The sequence below is a fragment of the Lepisma saccharinum genome, chromosome 10 (assembly GCF_977018435.1).
Source record: "Lepisma saccharinum chromosome 10, izLepSacc3.1, whole genome shotgun sequence".
NCBI lineage: Eukaryota > Metazoa > Arthropoda > Insecta > Zygentoma > Lepismatidae > Lepisma > Lepisma saccharinum.
Genome location: NC_139238.1, coordinates 40,321,060 through 40,346,406, shown reverse-complemented (window position 1 = coordinate 40,346,406; position 25,347 = coordinate 40,321,060). Strand labels below are relative to the sequence as shown.

The window sequence follows — 25,347 nt, the reverse complement described above, 5'->3', positions numbered from 1 at the left end:
TTTAAGTGGAGACTATGTTGAGTAGCTGGTTTGTATAGAGGAAGAGTCACTCCAATGACATGTGCAATTTGAACGATCTACATCAGTTAATAAATAGGTTATGACCACTTTTGCATTACTTTCGGTACGGCCCTCGTATTTTACATGTAATTCCATAAACTTGGCTAGAAAAATGACTAATGATTAATTCATAAATATGATTTCTCACACCAAGCTAAAAATAAAACTCAAAACAGGAAAGAAAATGTTTCACAACATGTACCAATAAAAACCTTGAAAATACTTAGTATAGTAATTATGAGTTTGAACAGTAAAACAAAATGAAAATGGTGGTACACATCTTTTCTTACACAACTTTAATAAAGTTGAAACTGATAAGTTGTACAAAATTGAGTACTGAAGTTCAGTATTAATATGTACAGTGGCATGCTCAGAATTTTTTTAAAGAAAGTACAATCATGGACACTTCTGGGTTGTAACATTTTCATTAACTTTCAATGGAATTGTGTCCGTGACTGAACATGCTAAAGAATGATCTTTTTAATTAGTCACCTATCTCAATAAAGTGCAATTGAAATCAGTGTAATATCATTTCTATCTTCACAATTCAAGTATTCGGGTGAATTACAGTTGCAGAGTATACAAGTTATGCATTGAGCAAAAAATTGAAATGGCCTATTGTTATATTAATTTCTTAGATAACTTCATATTTTAACAAATTTCTTAAGTTTTCTTAATTGTGTGCATTGCATGTTATACTTAAAAACTATTTAATAATTTAACGAACAGTGTGACATGCACATAATTGGACACAGCTGAATCTTAAAAATACACTCGTAAGGAGCTTGCATACCTGAGTGTTGACTAACTAGGCTTGCCAAGCTTCCCAGAATGATTGGGAGTCTTCCAGAATCGAACTCACTCTCACTCACTCGCTCACTCTCTCTCTCTCTCTCTCTCTCTCTCTCTCTCTCTCTCTCTCTCTCTCTCTCTCTCTCTCTCTCTCTCTCTCTCTCTCTCTCTCTCTCTCTCTCTGTCTGTCTGTCTCCCAGACAAACTTTGTTACCTCCCGGAATGATAAGATTCAGTATTATATATTTTTATTATTTTTTAAAAAATTTTCTTCTGTTATCCCTTTGCTGATTTCAAAGAAATTTGTCATTGCAAACTAAACAATTAAACCTCACAATAATATTTTGAAGACTTGTGATCATGAAAAATTAGGCATTGTTTAAGTAAGTGGAAGGAGGGAGAATAGAAAGTTTAAACACATTGTTGCATGAAAGTCTTGATCGCTCCACCGAATTTTGCTTCATTTTGTAGATTTTGTTACAGTGGGATTAAGTGCGTTTTAGTGCTCATGTTGTCATGGCCAGCTTGGAGTCACGAGAAAAGATTGATTGATTTGGTTTATTTTACTTTGCTTCTGTGCCACTTTTGACTAATTGCGAAGATGAGGACGAGTGGTGATATGATGAAATTGATGAAGGTACACTCACAAAGAATTTCCATGCTCAGGCTGGGATCAAACCCAGGACCCCTGACATCATAGGATAATGTGCTAGCAAGAAAACAAAAAGTATTACTTACTTATTTGTTGGAAAATGAAAGTCAACTAAAAATTATATATTTGACACATATAATTTCATTTCAGTCACAATAATATGTTTTAATTAATGAACGAATATGATAAATTCAAATTTAAGCAATGTTTTTTGAGGGAACAACATTATTATTGGGGAAAATGTGACTTTTTGTCCCCCCCTCCCCCCCTGGAAAAAATCCTGCGGACGTCCATGTTTGCAAAGGTTACTAGATTGCTTCGATCAAGTTGATTGAATTTTGTATTCACGGTAGTAAGGTCGCATACAAACTGCTGGTATTCAGATACTTGTCTCCCAGAACATTTTAATCTAAAGATTTTCAAGGCTTGAAAGAAATATCCCAGAATTTTATTCTTTAAAGTTGGAGGTGAATCTACAGAAGTGACACAATAAACACTCTGGGTTGCTTGTATGACACTTGAATTGTGCCATTTTTCTCAATAGCATATATCTTGTTCTCTCAGTCTGTTGGTTATGCATATGCAGTAAATGCTCTATTACAGAGGAAGTGCCCATGTTACTTGTTTGTCACTTCATGTGAAAATCCCATGCCACGTGTTGCTTGTCACATTGGTCTGAAAACACTCAATCCTTTCTCGTTATTTCACTGCTTTAGTGTTTTTCAGCTTCAATTTTATATTATAAAAATGAATTATTCTTAACCTTCAGAATACATGAAGCATTGTTGCCCATTAGAGATGGACTGATATGATATTTAAGCTGATGGAGCACTAATATAAAACTTACGAATTCTGATAACAAATATTCTACAGAGATCTGAAATGAAATTTCAAATTTTACAAGAAGAAACCGTGTGGTTCATTAACCCCATTAATAGTTTATGTGTAAGGTGATCAAATTGGGTTTGTCTTTGTAAAAGAAGCTATATATTCCAACATTTACACTACAAAACAAAAGTATTAGCTATTTTACTGATACACCAAAATGTCTACAACAGCCTATAGGAATTATTCCATTCCAACCCTTAAATATCAGCTAAATAAGGCATGAAAAGGGGTATCACTGAAATGTCGCCAAGAGAAGAAACACAGTGCTTGTTAATTAATTAATTAATCACATTGTACATGTTTTCTACTACTCGAAAGAAGTCGATAGGCTAACATTGAAAGAAAAAATAGTACAGTTGCTGAACAATATTTCCTATGCTGCAGTCCTTAATGTGAAAGGTGAAAAAACTTAAAATGCAAGAAAATTTCATAACTTTTTGCTGTATTGGGACCAGGAAGATTGAATGTACAGTCATGGAAAGAATTACTTCCCCCATAAGCCTACTGGTATTAAGGCTCTCTGGGAAGTATTTTTTCCATGACTGTACAATACAGGACAATGTAAAATCAGGATTCCAATGTATATCCCTGAATGCCATACAGAAATTAGAATTTCTACTGAAAGAGCAGTTATTTTAAATTTGTTTTCTTCTTTGCTGTCAGAAGGAGAGGCAGAATGGTTGAATTGAGAGGCAGAATGGTTGAATTAAGTGTCCCCTCTCTCTCTCTTTTATGGTGTTGTCACTGAGTTGACAACAAGACAGAGCATGTAAAAATATATCCTTATGACATATTCATAGATGAATTAGAAGATACAATGTCCACAATGAATGTTACGTAGTCCCTCTCATCAACAAATCACTATATTATATATATTAAATAATTGTTCAATCTGTATGCACAAGTTAATATAGTTCTCCAGTACATTCAATGTAAACAAACATCACTACACTGATGAACATAATACACAATGTGTTCTGTATGATAAAGTTTAATTCTGTATATTTGTTTGCAAGAATGAAGATGACTTGTAGAGCACAATTGTTTTCACGTCCCTACAAACACTCGTGTAAATCAACCCACCGTCGACAAATCTTGCACTTTACGTAACAGCACCAAATGTACTTGCAATGACACCTTTCCTTTCGTTCTACTGTAATTGTTCTGTAGCCTCGTCCACAACACATTGAATCACAACCATCGTATCCTTGGGATGTAACGTTGCAGGATCTGAAAGAATGATAAAATGCTGTTAAATTTCAGATTTAATTTATTGCATGTTTTGAGCATGTCATATTTTTAATAGTTTAAGAATAAAGACATAAACTTCCTTTTATTATTTTATATAATTATATTTTTATTCTAATGGCTTATTATATGATGTAGCCAGTATTTTTAATTTAAAGTCCATTTTGCACAGAAAGACTAATCGGTACTGGACCTACAGTTATAGTGAGATCGAAACCACTATGTGCCTTCACCGGGTTTCAAACCAGGGATCCCTTGATTACAAGGCAACGAAGTTACCACTATGCCATCGGTGAGATCTATTTTAAATTTCGTATGACGAGAAACACATTGTAGTTGTAAACATGGTTGAGTGTACAGAATTATCTTCACCATGAAAAACAAGTCAAAGTAAATAAACTCAATAGTTCATATACAATGGTGTGCCTAGGGAGTGGGGGTGGAATGGTCTTTGGTTGAGCATTCCAAAAAAATAAGAACGCCAAACGAAATATGACAAAATATATGACTGACTATTAAAGATAGAGAAGCACAGTGGTTCAGTTGGTATGGCATCAGACTACCACACAGGAGACCCGAGTTTGATTCCCGAGGTGGATAATTTTTTTCCGACCTTGCTTTGCGGTTTGCCCAGACTCTAATATATGAATACCTTGCGGGGAGGGAGTAAAGGAGGCCGGAGCATGGTCTTTATCACATCAACTCCATAAAATGGCCGAAATCGAGAATATGTGCAGCGTTACAGAGTGAATTACACTTTCGTTTTTGTAGCGTTTTACAAGTCAGATGATGATCCTCCACCCAAGTGTCAAGTGTGCAACAGGGCATATTGGGTACTGGTCATCATCTGCCCACGTGACTGTGTTAGCAGATAAACAATGTGCTGCGACCAACACCCATGGCCTTATGATTGATTTGTTTGGTTTAGTTTATTTTACTTCGCGTTTTGTGCCTCTTGGCTAATTTGCGAAGATGGGGATGAGTGATGAAATGATGAAATTGATGAATGGACATTCACAAACAACCAAGCCCGAGCACGATTCGAACCCGGGACCCTTGGCGTCGCAGCGCGATGTGCTAACCACTCGGCCAAAGGGTCCGGCCCATGGCCTTATGAATCAAGACGAGAATGTTTCTCGAGTTCTCCTACTCCACTTTTTGAAAAGGGAGCTGCAGCGAAGGAAGTGTGTAGTGTAGAAGGTGATGGAACAGTGCACCTTCAACAGTTAAACAATATTTCCAATGCTACCGCTTTGGAGACACCAGTGTTGTCGAGAAGCCCGAAATGTGAATGACCAGAACATTGGCATAGTTCATTTTTCTGTGACAAGTAAAATATTACGTAGTTAAAAAAAATTATAATCCTACATTGATCATGCCAGAGGGTAGGATGGACGTCAATGCAGTGTCGCAGCCAAGATTCTTTCTTGGAGGAGGAGGAGAGAGGCCAAATGTTGTATTTTTTTTTTGATACATTAAAAAAGAAAGACAATTACATTACACACATACACCGATATTGAAAAAAATATTGTTTTGGAGAATTGACATCTATTAGGAAGAAACAGTCTTGGAGATAGGTAATTGAGTGCTGATGGGACTCTATTAATTGAAAAATGCGTCATCACTCAATGAAAAGCCGATTGAAAGGGCTTAACCCTCAGAACATTGTTGCCACACAAACTTTGTTTAATTTTAATGTTAGATCACCAATATTATTAATCATAATTTAATGATGCAATTTCTTTTCGATATAGGCCTACCACTTCGAGTTGTTTGGGGGGGGGGTCAATGGGATGCTATTTCTCCAGTTAAGAAAATTTTCTAGCATTTCCCCACTTAGGATGATTTGCATAAGACTAATGCATTGCTTCGATGTTGATCCATACAAGCATATTCCCAGCTAGGAATTTCCACTTTGAACACTGTAGATCATAATACACTATAGCAACACACTTTGGAAAAGAACTGGTTCAACAGAAATGTTTCTAAATTTAACACTGAAGAAAACTGAATTTTACAAAAGAAAACAAAATAATAAAACATTTAACTCATCTACTGGTCAGCCACGGTGGTCTAGAAGTCGGTAGGTCGTCTGACTGCCATGTGGGACACCTGGGTTCGATTCCTGGGATGGGTGATCTAAGCTTGGAATTTTTCCGGCCTTGTCCCCTCATAAAGCAGCTCTGGCACTCACCAAGCCTCTAATCAATGGGTGTCTGGGGAAACCCTGGTGGGGGGGGGTAAAGGTGGCCGAGATCGAGAATGTGTGGAGCTCTACCCCCAAATGTGCCTTCATGGCATGCACGAGGAACTTTAACTCATGTGCATGCACAGTGTAGCCATGCATGCTGTTCAACACTATTTTGTATAAGTTGAACATGGTTTCAGATTTTAAAATTTTCTTTTAGTATGTTACACTTGCATATATTGCACACAAATATCACCAATCAGTTTTCAAAATGCCCACTTTTTGCCCTTACACAGGCTCGAAATCTCTCTAGCCTGGCATCTATTGCAGCATGGGTGGTCTCGATGGGAAATTCCACCCCTGGTACCGTCAACTTTACGGTGCCTCTTCTTGCAGACAGTTCCCTCTAGCACTGGCTATAGTTTGCAGTTCTGGGGATTTTGATCAGGGCTAACAGATGTCCAATCAGCGGTGGAGGTGGAATCATGGCCAATCAGCGGTGGAGGTGGAATCAGGTATGTTGGTCTCCAGCCACCTTTGGGTCATCCTCGCTTTATGAGCTGGGAAGAATCTTTCTTGAAGCTCCAGGGTTCATTGTGAAACATTGTTTGGTTCTACGGCATCACGAGAAGTCCCAGGACACTTTCCACATACACTTTCCCACTGGTTTTTAAGACCTTTTCACAAAAATGAAGCGTGATGGAACTCTCACAGCTCACCCCCACCAAACCATGACTGAGGAGGGCTGGTAGCATCTCTGAACTTTGGGAACCCTCTCACAAACTTCTTGAGAGCTTGAAGCATACACCCTTTCATTTTGACAGTGAAAACTTTCTTTAGTGGTGAACACTTTCTCCTTAGTGAAGATGATCCTATAATGTCCATTGTCCATGAGCCGGCTCTATGTCACTTGCCTCTGCTTCTTCAGGTGTGGCTTCAGAAAATGTCCAGTACTCTGTCGGTAAGCTCAAAGTCCAAGGTCTTCATTAAGTACCCTGGACATTGATTGTTGTGAAATGTTCAGCTTCTGTGACATTATCACTTGCTCCCAGATGGGATTTCGGCGGACGGGAGTCACCAACCACTGCTTTATCAGCCGCCGCTGTCCATACAGTGTGACATCGACCAACTCTTGGGCGGTCTTTCACCCTACCAATCTCAGTGAATCTCTGGATTGTGGGATACACAAACCTTTTCCTGATCTTCAGAGCTTTTAGGTGACTTTCCAACCACATGCAGAGCAATGGCTACTCTGTTTTCATATACACCCTGCTTCATGCTAATTAAAAGAAGATACATGCTTACTTTTTCACAGTTCAACACACAATGGTCAGGAGTGAGCTTCAGTACAATCATGGTTCATGAGCCTGACTACCGGATGTACAGTGGCGGAAAAAAGTTCTTCCCCATAAGACTTTAATGGTAGTCAATAATGCCGGAAAGGTAGGCAACACACATTGCACCTTTAGGTGATCGGGTGATTCTGTCTGTCTCAAGAGCAACTCGTCTTTCATGCTATAATCCAAACATGTGAGGTGATCCTTTTCCCACTACTCCATTCTTAGAAATAAATCTCAACTCCACACACTGAAAATGTAGCACTTTCTACATCTTAGCATGCAAATATCTAGTAGCAAAGTGTGGAAAGAGAAAAATTAACGATTTGTAACGGCACTCTGGAAATTTCGTAGGTTTTTTTTTTCCCCAATTTGAACTGACATTCATAATATTCATTAACAATCCCAATATTGACTAAAGAATAGCTACTTTCAATGCTTCATTACCGTAGTCACCGTAACACACTCACTCACTCACTCTCACTCTCTCTCTCTCTCTCTCTCTCTCTCTCTCTCTCTCTCTCTCTCTCTCTCTCTCTCTCACTCGCTCTCTTAGCCTTCCCGATGGCGCAGTAGTAGCGGAGTCGCCTTTTAATCAAAGCGCCTGCTGTTCGATACCTGGTGGAAACACACAGTGGTTCGGATCCCACTTTAAACTGTAGATGCAGTATCGATTAGCCTTACTGTGCATAAAGTGAACTTAAAATACCAAATGAAAATAAAAATCACCGTAGCTCTCTACAAGGCCAGAGGATCCAGGTTCGAAACCTGTTGAGGTTTAGATGTAGCATTGAATTCGTATCATTACCAATCATCTTCATCGTCGCGATTATCTCAAGAGGTAAAAATGCAACACAAAATAAGCCAAACAGAAGGTTGGAATCAATCTGAATATTGGTTATGTTGGATACGTGGTAGAATTGTCTTAAAAATCACTTCCTGTGATGTAATAGGGTTTTTGATTAGAGACCATTTGTATAATACATATCGTTGTTGCGAACAATAAGTAGTTTCACGTTCACCACACTCTTCGGTTGTTTAGAAATCGTAAGGAAAAAGGATCTCTCAATTTCCGCTTTCACATGTCAATGAAACTTTAACATAAGTTCAGTGTAAGTCACAAAAGAGATTTACATGTAGCTATGATATCCTTTAAACGTCACGAAATCTAATTCCAATAGAATATGATACTACTCCTTACGTTCCTGTAAATGTTCACCATTAGTCTGGTGAAAAAAAAAGTAACGAAGATTTCCGTGTTCCCTTGAGCAAAAATAAGGTACTTGTTTGTAGCAAGCAAGTATCAACTGCTTCGATCAGTGACCTTCACTGCCGGAGTGACTCACAGCAGACCTGCGCTCGTTCCAGTGTGCGTATAAAAGAGGTATTTTATTTCGTTCGTTCCAATCCACAGTTATATCAAGCTAACATTCTAATATTTTCGTAAAATATGTAGTAAACAAGTTGTATACAACACTTCCAGAGTATTGTTGCCTGCTATTTACAAGCGGGAGATGGGGATGTTGTAAACATTTCTGAACCCAAAGGTCGAACACGAAGGAAAAGTTTTTGTAATCATTGGAGGTAATAACAAGGTAATAGAAGTTGAAGGAAATGCTGGAATAAATTATATCAGAAATTGAGTAAAAACAGATTTCATCACACATAGGGCTATCAGATCACTCTTCAGCGGAAAGTACAAATTGTCTCAAAATGTTGGACACGAACGCATTTGCAGTAAATATAATAGGTTACTAGAGTTGACGAGCTGTATCTGTGCGGCTGGCCTTGGCTACTCCGCGGAGAGTGTGAGAGAGATACGTTTATGTAGTTGCCACCTAATCGCCCTTTGGGTGGTCGACAGCAAGGACAGAACGCAAGGTAATGACGCGCAGCCGGTAGCTCCTCCCCCTTGCTACTGCGCAGCCAGACTTGGGCAGGGTACACCCGCAAAGATACAGCTCGTCAACTCTAGGACATCTTTGCATATAACGAGAATATAACACATCTCAGTTCAAAAATTAATGTTTAAGTGAACGGTTGAGTTTAAAATTCCTCAACAGCTAATTAATAGCACGGCCGTGTGTGATTTCAACTTGAGTATGCAAGACAGAACGTTTTTCGTCGAGACGGGGCCAGGAAGGGAAAACAATCCATGAATTCGGAAAGAAAAAGTTCACAATTTCGTAAACAAAGTCTGGAAATTCTTGTTTATTGAAATGTAAAAAACTACTATACACTGGGATAAAACAGAATTGTGTGCCTTATTTCTCCAATAAGGACTGTTTATAATTTCTGGAACGAAACTTGTTACTTCGAACAAATTACCGAGATTATAGTATCGATGAAACTTCACTAAGTAAGCATTTTTATACGCACATAGGTATATCTGGTCTTTTCCGGATCTAGAAAATCGGGAAGTAATTTCTGATCTGGTATTGTAATTGTTTTTCCGAACATCCATTAGCAACCATGCACACTCTTTGATTTAAGCATATTTCTCCAAGGAACCTCGTTATCTCAGACTCCCCTCAGATTTTCTGTTTCTCCATCTAATTTGAAGTTACGTGATGCCCAAAATACGTATAAGACATTTGTGATTTCTTTCAAATTCCTTCCGGAGGCCAGACACAACTCTAAAATCTAGGACACGTCCGGAAATAAGAATTCTTCTGATAGCCTCTTTTTATTTTCTTATTTAGCGTCGTTTTTCTTTCACCTTTTGCTAATCGCGACAACGAGGATGAGTGATATGATGAAATTGTTGAAGGGACACTCACAAAGAACACCCATACGAACGACGGGATTCGAACTCAGGACATCAGACATCGTAGCGCACTGTGCTAACCACTCCGTCACGGACGGAATTCTTAGAGCCCTAATCGTTCCACAAGCATTTTTCCTATCTTTAACTACACACGAAACATAAAGAACAATCTAAATAAACAGGTGCCAGTTCGCACTCTAACAGTAAACAAACTTATGCATGTAAAAGTGCAAAATAATATTTATTTTTAGGTAGTTGTTATTTATTATTGTTTATAAAAGAAATATATTAGTGATAAAATGACGGAAGTAGAGGAACATCTCCAATGAAACACTCATACCTTATGGATATTTGTATTTCTTGCCGAACAATGTTCCGAGTTCGAGTTCCGACCAAAATGGGTTCATTGTGTATGTACATTCATGTCTTTAATGTAATCATAGATCGTCGTCATGAATAATTTAACTTCAGAGGAAAAGAACTGAGGTAATTACTAATAAAATCAATAACAATTTGATCTTAAAGCCCTGGCTACATATTCCATCACAGGAACTGACACTTTACGTAGGTTTAGACACGCTTCGTACAATTTGATGATATCGCAATTACATAATGGATGTGCAGCCACTTAACTGGACCCCCAAAATTACCATTTCATTACTAAATTCTAAATTAGCATAATATCAGATAGTTTACCTATTCATAATATGCGCCGCTTTGGTGCACTTTGTGGATTGTTTCGTTGGTTGGTTGTTTTAATTAATGTTGTATTAATCAACATCGGGTTAATCGCAGCAGGCAAAGTGGAGGGAAAATGACAATGAAGTAGAACGAGGGGGCCCTTGGTTCCCGATTAATGAAACTTTGTCTACATGCAACTGATTCGCTGCGTGAAATCGCTGAAAATGTCATTTATTAATTTCTTAATTTTGCGTATTTTATATTGCTTTTCTATCACTTGGGTCAACTAAGACGATGAGGTTGATTAATGAAGTTATGAAATTGATGATAGAACATGATGATCCATGCCTTACACAACATTCTAAGTTGGGCTAATGAATATCATTTCGTCTTATGATTTGTCAAGTAGTTGTTTTTAACTCCAATCTTTTTCAAGGAGTTCTGGGTTGACAGCATGTGTGTTGCGCGATGATGATGCGATGAAAACCACCATTTCAGTGAACTTTCTTGACAATGACACTAATATCAGTAAAGAGAACATTTCCTTACGAGTAGCTGTTGTTAAGAAACCAATTCCTGAAACTTTTTCTGGAGGTCTCACGGCACCCAGCTGTTGTTTGTTATGGCTGGGAGTAGAGACAATTGGAGAGTTCTAAATCCTCTTTTGAGGCTCGAATCATCATTTGAGGCTCGCAGTGTTGCCAACTCCTTACCCGAAAAAATCACCAAGGTTTTTGGGGTAACCTAACCTAAAGCATGGAGCTGGCAACCTTTTTCTCGCAGTGTTGCCAACACTACGCCCGAAAGTAAAGCTCGGTGGGGCTTGCTTTAATGGTTTGCTCTTGTAAGGCATAACCCCCCCCCCCTATTTTCGGACACAGTATTACCAACATTTTACTCGAAAAAAATCACCAAGATTTTTTTTTTTGTCTAACCTAACCTAAAGCAAGGAGCTGGCAACCTTGCTTGAGGCTTGCCTTACAGTGCATAAAGCAAGGTTGCCAACCTACTGGTATTTTTGCCATAGTCTTTTACAAAAAAAAAAAAGAGAGGGGAGAGAGAGAGGGAAGAGTTAAACAACCGACAGCCTACCTACAGCTTTTTTTCCTTGGTCTAACCTAACCTAAAGCAAGGAGCTGGCAACTTTGCTTGAGGCTTGCTTTACAGTGCATAAAGCAATTTTTGCCAACCTACATATACTGGGCAAGGAGAGCCGGCACTGCCGTAAAAGAGAGAGAGATGGATGGATGGCAACACTGCACGGGTTCAACGCCAGAAAGTGAAGATCGTCTTAATGGTTTTCTCTTGTAAGGCATGAGCTCATTACTGTTGCCAGCTATAGGTTTTTCTCGCAGTGTTACAGTAGAGACAATTGGAGAGTTCTAAATAATTTTTTGAGGCTCGAATCATCATTTGAGGCTCGTCGTAGCCTTTTATGATGTATATTTTGAGGGCACAGAGTTGGCAACACTGTGGGTTTTTACTGTAGCCATTTATGAGGGGGGTCTATTGCCCTCTGTTTACATCTGGCAATACTGCCGTAGATTTTTTGACAGTGTTGTTAACCTACTGGGTTTTTTTCACTGTAAATTTTCATCAAAGGGTCTGAGGGGTCCATGTATTTTTTATGTCTGGCAATACTGTTGGGGGGCTAGTGTTGGCAACACTGTGGGTTTTTACTGTAGCCTTTTATGAGGGGGGTCTATTGCCCTCTGTTTACATCTGGCAACTCTATTGGATGTTTTTTTTTTTGAGGCTTGGGTTTTACCAACCCATCCGAAGAAAATTCCACTATATGATCTTTTACTGGCTAAGCTAACCTACAAATAGAAATTGGCAACACTAACAAAACTCGAATTATTATTTGAGGCTCGAATTATTATTTGATGCTCGAAATCATTATTTGAGGCTCGAAATCATCATTTGATGCTCGTCGGTGTTGCCTACCCACTCTACAAAAATTCTACTATATGATTTTTCACAGGTTAAGCTAACCTACAAATAGGAGTTGGCAGCACTGACTTATAAACCCACTGGGTTCTCTTGGCATGTTTTTTCATGATGTGTTGCTAGGCTATTGAGCATCTTGGCGTATACAATGTATATCCTATCCGCGACGGAGACCGTGGACCTGGGCACCATGGGAGAACTTTTAGGTTTCGAGAACAACCACCCAAAACTCGAAGCTGGCATCAAGCACGTAGCAACCAACATTCCTAAATTCCTAAAATCTTGGCGTATACAATGTATATCCTATCCGCGACGGAGACCGTGGACCTGGGCACCATGGGAGAATTTTTAGGTTTCGAGAACAACCACCCAAAACTCGAAGCTGGCATCAAGCACGTAGCAACCAATATTCCTAAATTCACCTAACCTAACCTAACCTAACCTAACCTAACCTAACCTAACCTAACACATAACCTAACCTAACCTAACGTAACCTAACCTAACCTAACCCACTGGGTTCTCTTGGCAAGTTTTTTCATGATGTGTTGCTAGGCTATTGAGCATCTTGGCGTATACAATGTATATATTTTGAGAGGGGGGTTATGGCTTTTTATGCTGTACGAATACTGGAAGCTTGACAGTGACAACCAACAGAGTAGGTAAACCTACATCCAGGAACTGGCAACACTAGTTTCTGACAGTGAATTTGAAATAAAATATTAAACAAAATACATGAGTAAGCACTGTGATTACAAATAGTACCAGTGTTATGCCCCCCAACTCCAACTGGACAACTGGGGAAAATAATTGTACAACAATTTGTACCTAATTGTACAATACTTGTACCTAATTGTACAACATATACACAGACATAAAAGAAAGAGTCTTCCCGTAACTTACTTCATGTACAATTTATATGATTTTACAACTGTGAAAAGAAAGCATATGTGTTCTGTATGCACACATTTATTCTTATTTTTCGAAGTTGAATGAAAGCACATGTTTTTACGCTCTCGTAATACTAACCTTGCTCCACTGATTTTAAATTGCTTCCATCCGCTTTTTTTTTCCTGTGTTATTTCCGTATGCACGCAACATTCGCTTTCAATAGACAGAAGGAGTGTTAGTATAGCAGGCTCCGAGTTTACAATTTATTAAATTAAACAATAATTTATGTAAGAATATACTTGTACTTACCGAACACAAAATAATAAAAGCACATGTGAATATTTGCGTGTGTTCATGTTATATGACGACTGAGTAAAAAAATAATATTGACTCCCCGAAAGATAAAGTTCCTAGTTCGACATCAGATGCATGCAAATTTTATGTTTTGCTCTCCAAAATCTTGATTTTATGTTTGTGCTATTTGTCATACAGCAGAGGAGGAGGAGGAGGGAGAGGGAGGGGAGGGGGTACTATTAGCGCCATCTATTAGCAAACAATAGAAATAAAAAGTAAGTCAAACTTTTTCAACACCCAAATATTTTAAACGTCCTCGCGTAGTAATACGATCTAGCTGAAGATGTTTAAAAGAGTACTCTTAGTCGACGAAGCTAATTGCTAGGGCTCTTATATTACTAAAATATTCTTTAATTTGCATATTTCTCATACCGCCATATGTTGTTCTATTTGACTTCTTCCAAAAAAAATGCTAATTAGCGAGAGTTAATTAAGCAAGGCAAGTAAAAGAAGCAAAATAGAACAACATATGGCGGCGTGAAAATATGTAAAAAATTCGATTCAGAGGTGGATCGAATTAAAGTTGGGGGATATTTTGCATTTTTTCCCTATAATGTACAAAACATTTACCGTACATAATCTTTTCCATTTACAACAGTATAAAATAAGAGGAATGTGTGACAATATCCATATTAATTAGGAAAGTATGTTGTATGCTAGGTTAGCTAATTGTGTCTTTTACAGCTTCACTGTATAGAGGGAAGATGGAAAAAGAGAGCTCTACGGAAACTGACGCTCTTAACAATATTGTAAGCCCGTGAAAATTATATATAAATAAGACTTAAGCGTATTATCTGCTTTCATGTCAGATTTTGCCAACCTGTGAGCTGTAGTGTTTAGGTGACAAACGACCTGCTCAAATATGATACTGTTGATAATATTGTACGCCCGTGAAAATTACATATAAATAAGACTTAAGCGTATTATCTGCTTTCATGTCAGATTTTACCAACCTGTGAGCTGTAGTGTTTAGGTGACAAGCGACCTGCTCAAATATGATACTGTTGATAATATTGTACGTTCGTGAAAATTATATATAAATAAGACTTAAGCGTATTATCTGCTTTCATGTCAGATTTTACCAACCTGTGAGCTGTAGTGTTTAGGTGACAAGCGACCTGCTCAAATATGATACTGTTGACAATATTGTACGCCCGTGAAAATTATATATAAATAAGACTTAAGCGTATTATCTGCTTTCATGTCAGATTTTACCAACCTGTGAGCTGTAGTGTTTAGGTGACAAGCGACCTGCTCAAATATGATACTGTTGACAATATTGTACGCCCGTGAAAATTATATATAAATAAGACTTAAGCGTATTATCTGCTTTCATGTCAGATTTTACCAACCTGTGAGCTGTAGTGTTTAGGTGACAAGCGACCTGCTCAAATATGATACTGTTGACAATATTGTACGTTCGTGAAAATTATATATAAATAAGACTTAAGCGTATTATCTGCTTTCATGTCAGATTTTACCAACCTGTGAGCTGCAGTGTTTAGGTGACAAGCGACCTGCTCAAATATGATACTGTTGACAATATTGTACGTCCGTGAAAATTATATATAAATAAGACTTAAGCGTATTATCTGCTTTCATGTCAGATTTTACCAACCTGTGAGCTGTAGTGTTTAGGTGACAAGCGACGTGCTCAAATATGATACTGTTGACAATATTGTACGCCCGTGAAAATTATATATAAATAAGACTTAAGCGTATTATCTGCTTTCATGTCAGATTTTGCCAACCTGTGAGCTGTAGTGTTTAGGTGACAAGCGACCTGCTCAAATATGATACTGTTGACAATATTGTACGCCCGTGAAAATTACATATAAATAAGACTTAAGCGTATTATCTGCTTTCATGTCAGATTTTGCCAACCTGTGAGCTGTAGTGTTTAGGTGACAAGCGACCTGCTCAAATATGATACTGGTAGCCATAAAACGGAATGGGCACTTGAGGATTCTTCAGGATGTCGGCTTTGTACTTGAGAGCATAGTTTGATTCGTATTCTACCACTGGCACGCGCAGCTCCATGGACCTTACAATACACTTGGCAGCGTCGGGTAGTGTGTTGGGAAGCAAGGTAGTCCCGTCCGGGCCCAAAGTGCTGTATCGCATCAGTGCGTCGTTGTCGTTGGCAGCTCTGCGAAAAGTGACGCGCAAACTACCCTTCTACATGATCTCCTTGTAGTCCGAGAAGAAACCGGGCAGCAGACGCATGGGAAACAGTACTGTGTGACTTTGAGTTTTGATTTTTGTACCTGCTTCGAATCCCCCTGCCTGGTAGTATGCTGCATCGGTCTTGGAGAGTTTCAGTGTTCCCACGGCAGTCGAGGTAATCCCGGGGTAGTCAACCCTATCGATGACGGTGCCGTGCTTTCTAACTTCCACCTGCGAGAATAGGTACGGCACAAAATTATCTACGAGTCTTAGGTTTGCGTTGGCAAGAAATGCTTCGCCGTTGTCTCTCTTCACTACATCAAACTTGACGTACAAATCAGCTCTGTGAGGGTGAATGAATTTATCCCCGACGTCCACATCGTATTCTATCTCTCGATTCGCTTCGTTAAGGTTGGCAAACGTGCGACGGTTGGGAGGGAAGGACTGCAACTCGTAACTTTCGATTTGTTCCATGATGGTTATTTATTATATGTTAATCTCCACGACGGCAGTGGTCGCGGCTCCTGCAAAATCAACTACCTCCCCCTTCTTGTTTGTCACTGCTAATTCTATGTTGTCTATGCGATTACGAGATACAGGAAAGTATATCGGTGGGGAGGGTGTGTAGATAATTGGCTCCATGAACTCAGAGTTTGGTTTGAACGTAGCGATAATACCTGTCTGCTTGTAACTCCCTGGGATGCCGTCAGAGGATTTGGTGATCATACCTTGATCATTTTTTTACAGAGCAGTTCGGGTAGGTTGTTATTTATAGACCCCACCCCAATTTTTTTTTGTTTCGTGTTCATGGCGATGGTCGTACCTAATGCGGCGACCCGTTCGCCCAGCGAGACGTCTCTGCTGACGAGTCTCCCGAAAGCTGCGTGCTCTAACTTTCTGTCAGCATCATGACGTACATCGAGATCGGTATTGGTATTGTAGGCAATATCGTGATTCTTGCATGCAGCATCCAGGGGATTCACACTCTTGTCGCCTCTCTTTTATTCGCTGTTCGAGTTTGGTACCGGGGCCGCGGTACTGGTAACCTGGCAAGTGCATCTTGAAGGGTAGCTTGTTGATGATGTCGTTCACGAGACCTCGGCCTTCGGCCACGTTCCAAAATTTCGGAGGTAGGGTGTTGATGATTTTGATGAGGTACCCTATGCCTTTGTCGTCATTCACAATGAAGTTGGCAAGCTTGGAGCTAACCATGTCCACAATTCCTACCTTCTCGTTGCGAAAGTTGCTGTTGCCTGTATTCTCCTCTCCTGCAATAACCAACAACCTGTCTATGAGCTTGCGCACGTCGTCAACCCACACAAACTCTTTGGGCAGGTTGTTGTAGAGTTTGACGCCGCTGCCTGTTTTGACCTGGTTCCATATCGGCTTGATGAGGTTCTTGTATTTTTCGCCGCTGCTAGATTTGACGCGATTCTGCGTAGCGTTGTTGTTTTGGTACAAGGCATCCGTCATGATCAAAATTTTCTTGTAACTTTGGTAATCTTCGTCTGTGTAATCTCTTGGCTGCTTTTTTGGTGATGAGTTCCCACAGTCCAACCGTGCCGGGATACCCGTTCCAGCTGTTTTTCTCACCCAAATTGACTTTCACGTTGTCACCCTCGAACGTGACTTTCGATTTTCCGATTTTCCAAACCACGCCCTCGTTGAGTTCCATGGTTGGGTACAATCCGAAAACCTCGTCTTTCTCGAACTAAACTCAACGGCCTGTTGATCAATCAATTTTCGGAACGCTGCTCTTCTTGCTGGAACAGTGACGATTTCAGATTCCCGACGATCGACATGACGAGGAAACCCAACGACGGAAAATACAGAAACAAAATTAACGACTTTCTAAACGTTGCAACGTTGTGAGAAACGTTTCTCACAACGTTGCAACGTTTAGAAAGTCGTTAATTTTGTTTCTGTATTTTCCGTCGTTGGGTTTCCTCGTCATGTCGATCGTCGGGAATCTGAAATCGTCACTGTTCCAGCAAGAAGAGCAGCGTTCCGAAAATTGATTGATCAACAGGCCGTTGAGTTTAGTTCGAGAAAGACGAGGTTTTCGGATTGTACCCAACCATGGAACTCAACGAGGGCGTGGTTTGGAAAATCGGAAAATCGAAAGTCACGTTCGAGGGTGACAACGTGAAAGTCAATTTGGGTGAGAAAAACAGCTGGAACGGGTATCCCGGCACGGTTGGACTGTGGGAACTCATCACCAAAAAAGCAGCCAAGAGATTACACAGACGAAGATTACCAAAGTTACAAGAAAATTTTGATCATGACGGATGCCTTGTACCAAAACAACAACGCTACGCAGAATCGCGTCAAATCTAGCAGCGGCGAAAAATACAAGAACCTCATCAAGCCGATATGGAACCAGGTCAAAACAGGCAGCGGCGTCAAACTCTACAACAACCTGCCCAAAGAGTTTGTGTGGGTTGACGACGTGCGCAAGCTCATAGACAGGTTGTTGGTTATTGCAGGAGAGGAGAATACAGGCAACAGCAACTTTCGCAACGAGAAGGTAGGAATTGTGGACATGGTTAGCTCCAAGCTTGCCAACTTCATTGTGAATGACGACAAAGGCATAGGGTACCTCATCAAAATCATCAACACCCTACCTCCGAAATTTTGGAACGTGGCCGAAGGCCGAGGTCTCGTGAACGACATCATCAACAAGCTACCCTTCAAGATGCACTTGCCAGGTTACCAGTACCGCGGCCCCGGTACCAAACTCGAACAGCGAATAAAAGAGAGGCGACAAGAGTGTGAATCCCCTGGATGCTGCATGCAAGAATCACGATATTGCCTACAATACCAATACCGATCTCGATGTACGTCATGATGCTGACAGAAAGTTAGAGCACGCAGCTTTCGGGAGACTCGTCAGCAGAGACGTCTCGCTGGGCGAACGGGTCGCCGCATTAGGTACGACCATCGCCATGAACACGAAACAAAAAAAAATTGGGGTGGGGTCTATAAATAACAACCTACCCGAACTGCTCTGTAAAAAAATGATCAAGGTATGATCACCAAATCCTCTGACGGCATCCCAGGGAGTTACAAGCAGACAGGTATTATCGCTACGTTCAAACCAAACTCTGAGTTCATGGAGCCAATTATCTACACACCCTCCCCACCGATATACTTTCCTGTATCTCGTAATCGCATAGACAACATAGAATTAGCAGTGACAAACAAGAAGGGGGAGGTAGTTGATTTTGCAGGAGCCGCGACCACTGCCGTCGTGGAGATTAACATATAATAAATAACCATCATGGAACAAATCGAAAGTTACGAGTTGCAGTCCTTCCCTCCCAACCGTCGCACGTTTGCCAACCTTAACGAAGCGAATCGAGAGATAGAATACGATGTGGACGTCGGGGATAAATTCATTCACCCTCACAGAGCTGATTTGTACGTCAAGTTTGATGTAGTGAAGAGAGACAACGGCGAAGCATTTCTTGCCAACGCAAACCTAAGACTCGTAGATAATTTTGTGCCGTACCTATTCTCGCAGGTGGAAGTTAGAAAGCACGGCACCGTCATCGATAGGGTTGACTACCCCGGGATTACCTCGACTGCCGTGGGAACACTGAAACTCTCCAAGACCGATGCAGCATACTACCAGGCAGGGGGATTCGAAGCAGGTACAAAAATCAAAACTCAAAGTCACACAGTACTGTTTCCCATGCGTCTGCTGCCCGGTTTCTTCTCGGACTACAAGGAGATCATGTAGAAGGGTAGTTTGCGCGTCACTTTTCGCAGAGCTGCCAACGACAACGACGCACTGATGCGATACAGCACTTTGGGCCCGGACGGGACTACCTTGCTTCCCAACACACTACCCGACGCTGCCAAGTGTATTGTAAGGTCCATGGAGCTGCGCGTGCCAGTGGTAGAATACGAATCAAACTATGCTCTCAAGTACAAAGCCGACATCCTGAAGAATCCTCAAGTGCCCATTCCGTTTTATGGCTACCAGTATCATATTTGAGCAGGTCGCTTGTCACCTAAACACTACAGCTCACAGGTTGGCAAAATCTGACATGAAAGCAGATAATACGCTTAAGTCTTATTTATATGTAATTTTCACGGGCGTACAATATTGTCAACAGTATCATATTTGAGCAGGTCGCTTGTCACCTAAACACTACAGCTCACAGGTTGGCAAAATCTGACATGAAAGCAGATAATACGCTTAAGTCTTATTTATATATAATTTTCACGGGCGTACAATATTGTCAACAGTATCATATTTGAGCACGTCGCTTGTCACCTAAACACTACAGCTCACAGGTTGGTAAAATCTGACATGAAAGCAGATAATACGCTTAAGTCTTATTTATATATAATTTTCACGGACGTACAATATTGTCAACAGTATCATATTTGAGCAGGTCGCTTGTCACCTAAACACTGCAGCTCACAGGTTGGTAAAATCTGACATGAAAGCAGATAATACGCTTAAGTCTTATTTATATATAATTTTCACGAACGTACAATATTGTCAACAGTATCATATTTGAGCAGGTCGCTTGTCACCTAAACACTACAGCTCACAGGTTGGTAAAATCTGACATGAAAGCAGATAATACGCTTAAGTCTTATTTATATATAATTTTCACGGGCGTACAATATTGTCAACAGTATCATATTTGAGCAGGTCGCTTGTCACCTAAACACTACAGCTCACAGGTTGGTAAAATCTGACATGAAAGCAGATAATACGCTTAAGTCTTATTTATATATAATTTTCACGGGCGTACAATATTGTCAACAGTATCATATTTGAGCAGGTCGCTTGTCACCTAAACACTACAGCTCACAGGTTGGTAAAATCTGACATGAAAGCAGATAATACGCTTAAGTCTTATTTATATATAATTTTCACGAACGTACAATATTATCAACAGTATCATATTTGAGCAGGTCGCTTGTCACCTAAACACTACAGCTCACAGGTTGGTAAAATCTGACATGAAAGCAGATAATACGCTTAAGTCTTATTTATATGTAATTTTCACGGGCGTACAATATTATCAACAGTATCATATTTGAGCAGGTCGTTTGTCACCTAAACACTACAGCTCACAGGTTGGCAAAATCTGACATGAAAGCAGATAATACGCTTAAGTCTTATTTATATATAATTTTCACGGGCTTACAATATTGTTAAGAGCGTCAGTTTCCGTAGAGCTCTCTTTTTCCATCTTCCCTCTATACAGTGAAGCTGTAAAAGACACAATTAGCTAACCTAGCATACAACATACTTTCCTAATTAATATGGATATTGTCACACATTCCTCTTATTTTATACTGTTGTAAATGGAAAAGATTATGTACGGTAAATGTTTTGTACATTATAGGGAAAAAATGCAATATATCCCCCAACTTTAATTCGATCCACCTCTGAATCGAATTTTTTACATATTTTCACGCCGCCATATGTTGTTCTATTTTGCTTCTTTTACTTGCCTTGCTTAATTAACTCTCGCTAATTAGCATTTTTTTGGAAGAAGTCAAATAGAACAACATATGGCGGTATGAGAAATATGCAAATTAAAGAATATTTTAGTAATATAAGAGCCCTAGCAATTAGCTTCGTCGACTAAGAGTACTCTTTTAAACATCTTCAGCTAGATCGTATTACTACGCGAGGACGTTTAAAATATTTGGGTGTTGAAAAAGTTTGACTTACTTTTTATTTCTATTGTTTGCTAATAGATGGCGCTAATAGTACCCCCTCCCCTCCCTCTCCCTCCTCCTCCTCCTCTGCTGTATGACAAATAGCACAAACATAAAATCAAGATTTTGGAGAGCAAAACATAAAATTTGCATGCATCTGATGTCGAACTAGGAACTTTATCTTTCGGGGAGTCAATATTATTTTTTTACTCAGTCGTCATATAACATGAACACACGCAAATATTCACATGTGCTTTTATTATTTTGTGTTCGGTAAGTACAAGTATATTCTTACATAAATTATTGTTTAATTTAATAAATTGTAAACTCGGAGCCTGCTATACTAACACTCCTTCTGTCTATTGAAAGCGAATGTTGCGTGCATACGGAAATAACACAGGAAAAAAAAAGCGGATGGAAGCAATTTAAAATCAGTGGAGCAAGGTTAGTATTACGAGAGCGTAAAAACATGTGCTTTCATTCAACTTCGAAAAATAAGAATAAATGTGTGCATACAGAACACATATGCTTTCTTTTCACAGTTGTAAAATCATATAAATTGTACATGAAGTAAGTTACGGGAAGACTCTTTCTTTTATGTCTGTGTATATGTTGTACAATTAGGTACAAGTATTGTACAATTAGGTACAAATTGTTGTACAATTATTTTCCCCAGTTGTCCAGTTGGAGTTGGGGGGCATAACACTGGTACTATTTGTAATCACAGTGCTTACTCATGTATTTTGTTTAATATTTTATTTCAAATTCACTGTCAGAAACTAGTGTTGCCAGTTCCTGGATGTAGGTTTACCTACTCTGTTGGTTGTCACTGTCAAGCTTCCAGTATTCGTACAGCATAAAAAGCCATAACCCCCCTCTCAAAATATATACATTGTATACGCCAAGATGCTCAATAGCCTAGCAACACATCATGAAAAAACATGCCAAGAGAACCCAGTGGGTTAGGTTAGGTTACGTTAGGTTAGGTTAGGTTAGGTTAGGTTAGGTTAGGTTAGGTTATGTGTTAGGTTAGGTTAGGTTAGGTTAGGTTAGGTTAGGTTAGGTGAATTTAGGAATATTGGTTGCTACGTGCTTGATGCCAGCTTCGAGTTTTGGGTGGTTGTTCTCGAAACCTAAAAATTCTCCCATGGTGCCCAGGTCCACGGTCTCCGTCGCGGATAGGATATACATTGTATACGCCAAGATTTTAGGAATTTAGGAATGTTGGTTGCTACGTGCTTGATGCCAGCTTCGAGTTTTGGGTGGTTGTTCTCGAAACCTAAAAGTTCTCCCATGGTGCCCAGGTCCACGGTCTCCGTCGCGGATAGGATATACATTGTATACGCCAAGATGCTCAATAGCCTAGCAACACATCATGAAAAAACATGCCAAGAGAACCCAGTGGGTTTATAAGTCAGTGCTGCCAACTCCTATTTGTAGGTTAGCTTAACCTGTGAAAAATCATATAGTAGAATTTTTGTAGAGTGGGTAGGCAACACCGACGAGCATCAAATGATGATTTCGAGCCTCAAATAATGATTTCGAGCATCAAATAATAATTCGAGCCTCAAATAATAATTCGAGTTTTGTTAGTGTTGCCAATTTCTATTTGTAGGTTAGCTTAGCCAGTAAAAGATCATATAGTGGAATTTTCTTCGGATGGGTTGGTAAAACCCAAGCCTCAAAAAAAAACATCCAATAGAGTTGCCAGATGTAAACAGAGGGCAATAGACCCCCTCATAAAAGGCTACAGTAAAAACCCACAGTGTTGCCAACACTAGCCCCCCAACAGTATTGCCAGACATAAAAAATACATGGACCCCTCAGACCCTTTGATGAAAATTTACAGTGAAAAAAACCCAGTAGGTTAACAACACTGTCAAAAAATCTACGGCAGTATTGCCAGATGTAAACAGAGGGCAATAGACCCCCTCATAAAAGGCTACAGTAAAAACCCACAGTGTTGCCAACTCTGTGCCCTCAAAATATACATCATAAAAGGCTACAACGAGCCTCAAATGATGATTCGAGCCTCAAAAAATTATTTAGAACTCTCCAATTGTCTCTACTGTAACACTGCGAGAAAAACCTATAGCTGGCAACAGTAATGAGCTCATGCCTTACAAGAGAAAACCATTAAGACGATCTTCACTTTCTGGCGTTGAACCCGTGCAGTGTTGCCATCCATCCATCTCTCTCTCTTTTACGGCAGTGCCGGCTCTCCTTGCCCAGTATATGTAGGTTGGCAAAAATTGCTTTATGCACTGTAAAGCAAGCCTCAAGCAAAGTTGCCAGCTCCTTGCTTTAGGTTAGGTTAGACCAAGGAAAAAAAGCTGTAGGTAGGCTGTCGGTTGTTTAACTCTTCCCTCTCTCTCTCCCCTCTCTTTTTTTTTTTTTGTAAAAGACTATGGCAAAAATACCAGTAGGTTGGCAACCTTGCTTTATGCCCTGTAAGGCAAGCCTCAAGCAAGGTTGCCAGCTCCTTGCTTTAGGTTAGGTTAGACAAAAAAAAATCTTGGTGATTTTTTTCGAGTAAAATGTTGGTAATACTGTGTCCGAAAATAGGGGGGGGGGGTTTATGCCTTACAAGAGCAAACCATTAAAGCAAGCCCCACCGAGCTTTACTTTCGGGCGTAGTGTTGGCAACACTGCGAGAAAAAGGTTGCCAGCTCCATGCTTTAGGTTAGGTTACCCCAAAAACCTTGGTGATTTTTTCGGGTAAGGAGTTGGCAACACTGCGAGCCTCAAATGATGATTCGAGCCTCAAAAGAGGATTTAGAACTCTCCAATTGTCTCTACTGCTGGGCCTGGGGGTATGACTCACGCTGCTGTCAATACTCAATCGTTCCCCAGAATCCAGGTCCGCCAGGCAAACCTAAGCGACAATTTTGTTATTTGGGTTGCATAGACAACAGGCATGTTACGATGTCGTAAATCTCGTGGCCCAAGAACTACTTTCTCTGACTGTACAACCCCTATAGGATAGAAGAAATATACATCAGTTGCTAGTTTTACATAAACTTCTAAATAACTCATTAGACTCCTCTCAACTGCTCTCAGAAAACCATTTTTATGTACCATTTAGTAAGGTAAGACCGCGGAGAGAGCTGTTTCAAGTAGCGAGATCTCTAACAAAGTCAGCCAATGCGACACCCACTCGGAAAATGTGTAGGTGGTACAACGAAATTACAAAAACGTATGATAAGGTGGACATAGTTCAAAGCTCACGAAAGTTCAAAAGTGAAATTGACATATTTTCAAAACAAGATTTGACGTTATCTAGCAGTTCAGTCATTTTCTATGTACATACTTTGTTTGTTCAGGTGAAAGAATTAATGCTAAGGATCAGTTTTTTGCTATTTACTATCTATACCTCATCATTTAGCTATATGTAATGTGTGCATAGGTTTTTCATTGGTTGTTTTGTTTTTCTCTGTTTCTATTCTTGTCATATGTGTAAGATTTAACCTCACTTGTCAGGTTGCTACTTTCTATTTATTTTTCATATTACTTTATATATTAATTTTTATATTACTTTAACACATATTATCATATTATTGTACCTTATCGATTCTATTGATTGCATATTCTGTGGAACAAACAATGTGATAATACAAGACACTGTAAATGGGCATTTGCCTGTAGTGTCCATCACTTTAAATAAATTAAATAAATAAATAAAATA

The 25,347-nt window shown here is 39.6% G+C and overlaps 1 protein-coding gene across 1 annotated transcript in view; it reads right to left on the bottom strand.

The window, feature by feature from the left end:
• Nucleotides 1-1,780: 1,780 nt before the first annotated feature.
• Nucleotides 1,781-25,347, bottom strand: part of LOC145993877 (protein Wnt-11b-2-like) — a 181,245-nt gene continuing 157,678 nt past the window's right edge. The window contains exon 5 of the mRNA XM_083129747.1: nt 1,781-3,622. Within this exon, the coding sequence (XP_082985873.1) occupies nt 3,448-3,622 (175 nt within the window). The 3' untranslated portion in view covers nt 1,781-3,447. The remainder of the gene's footprint in view (nt 3,623-25,347) is intronic.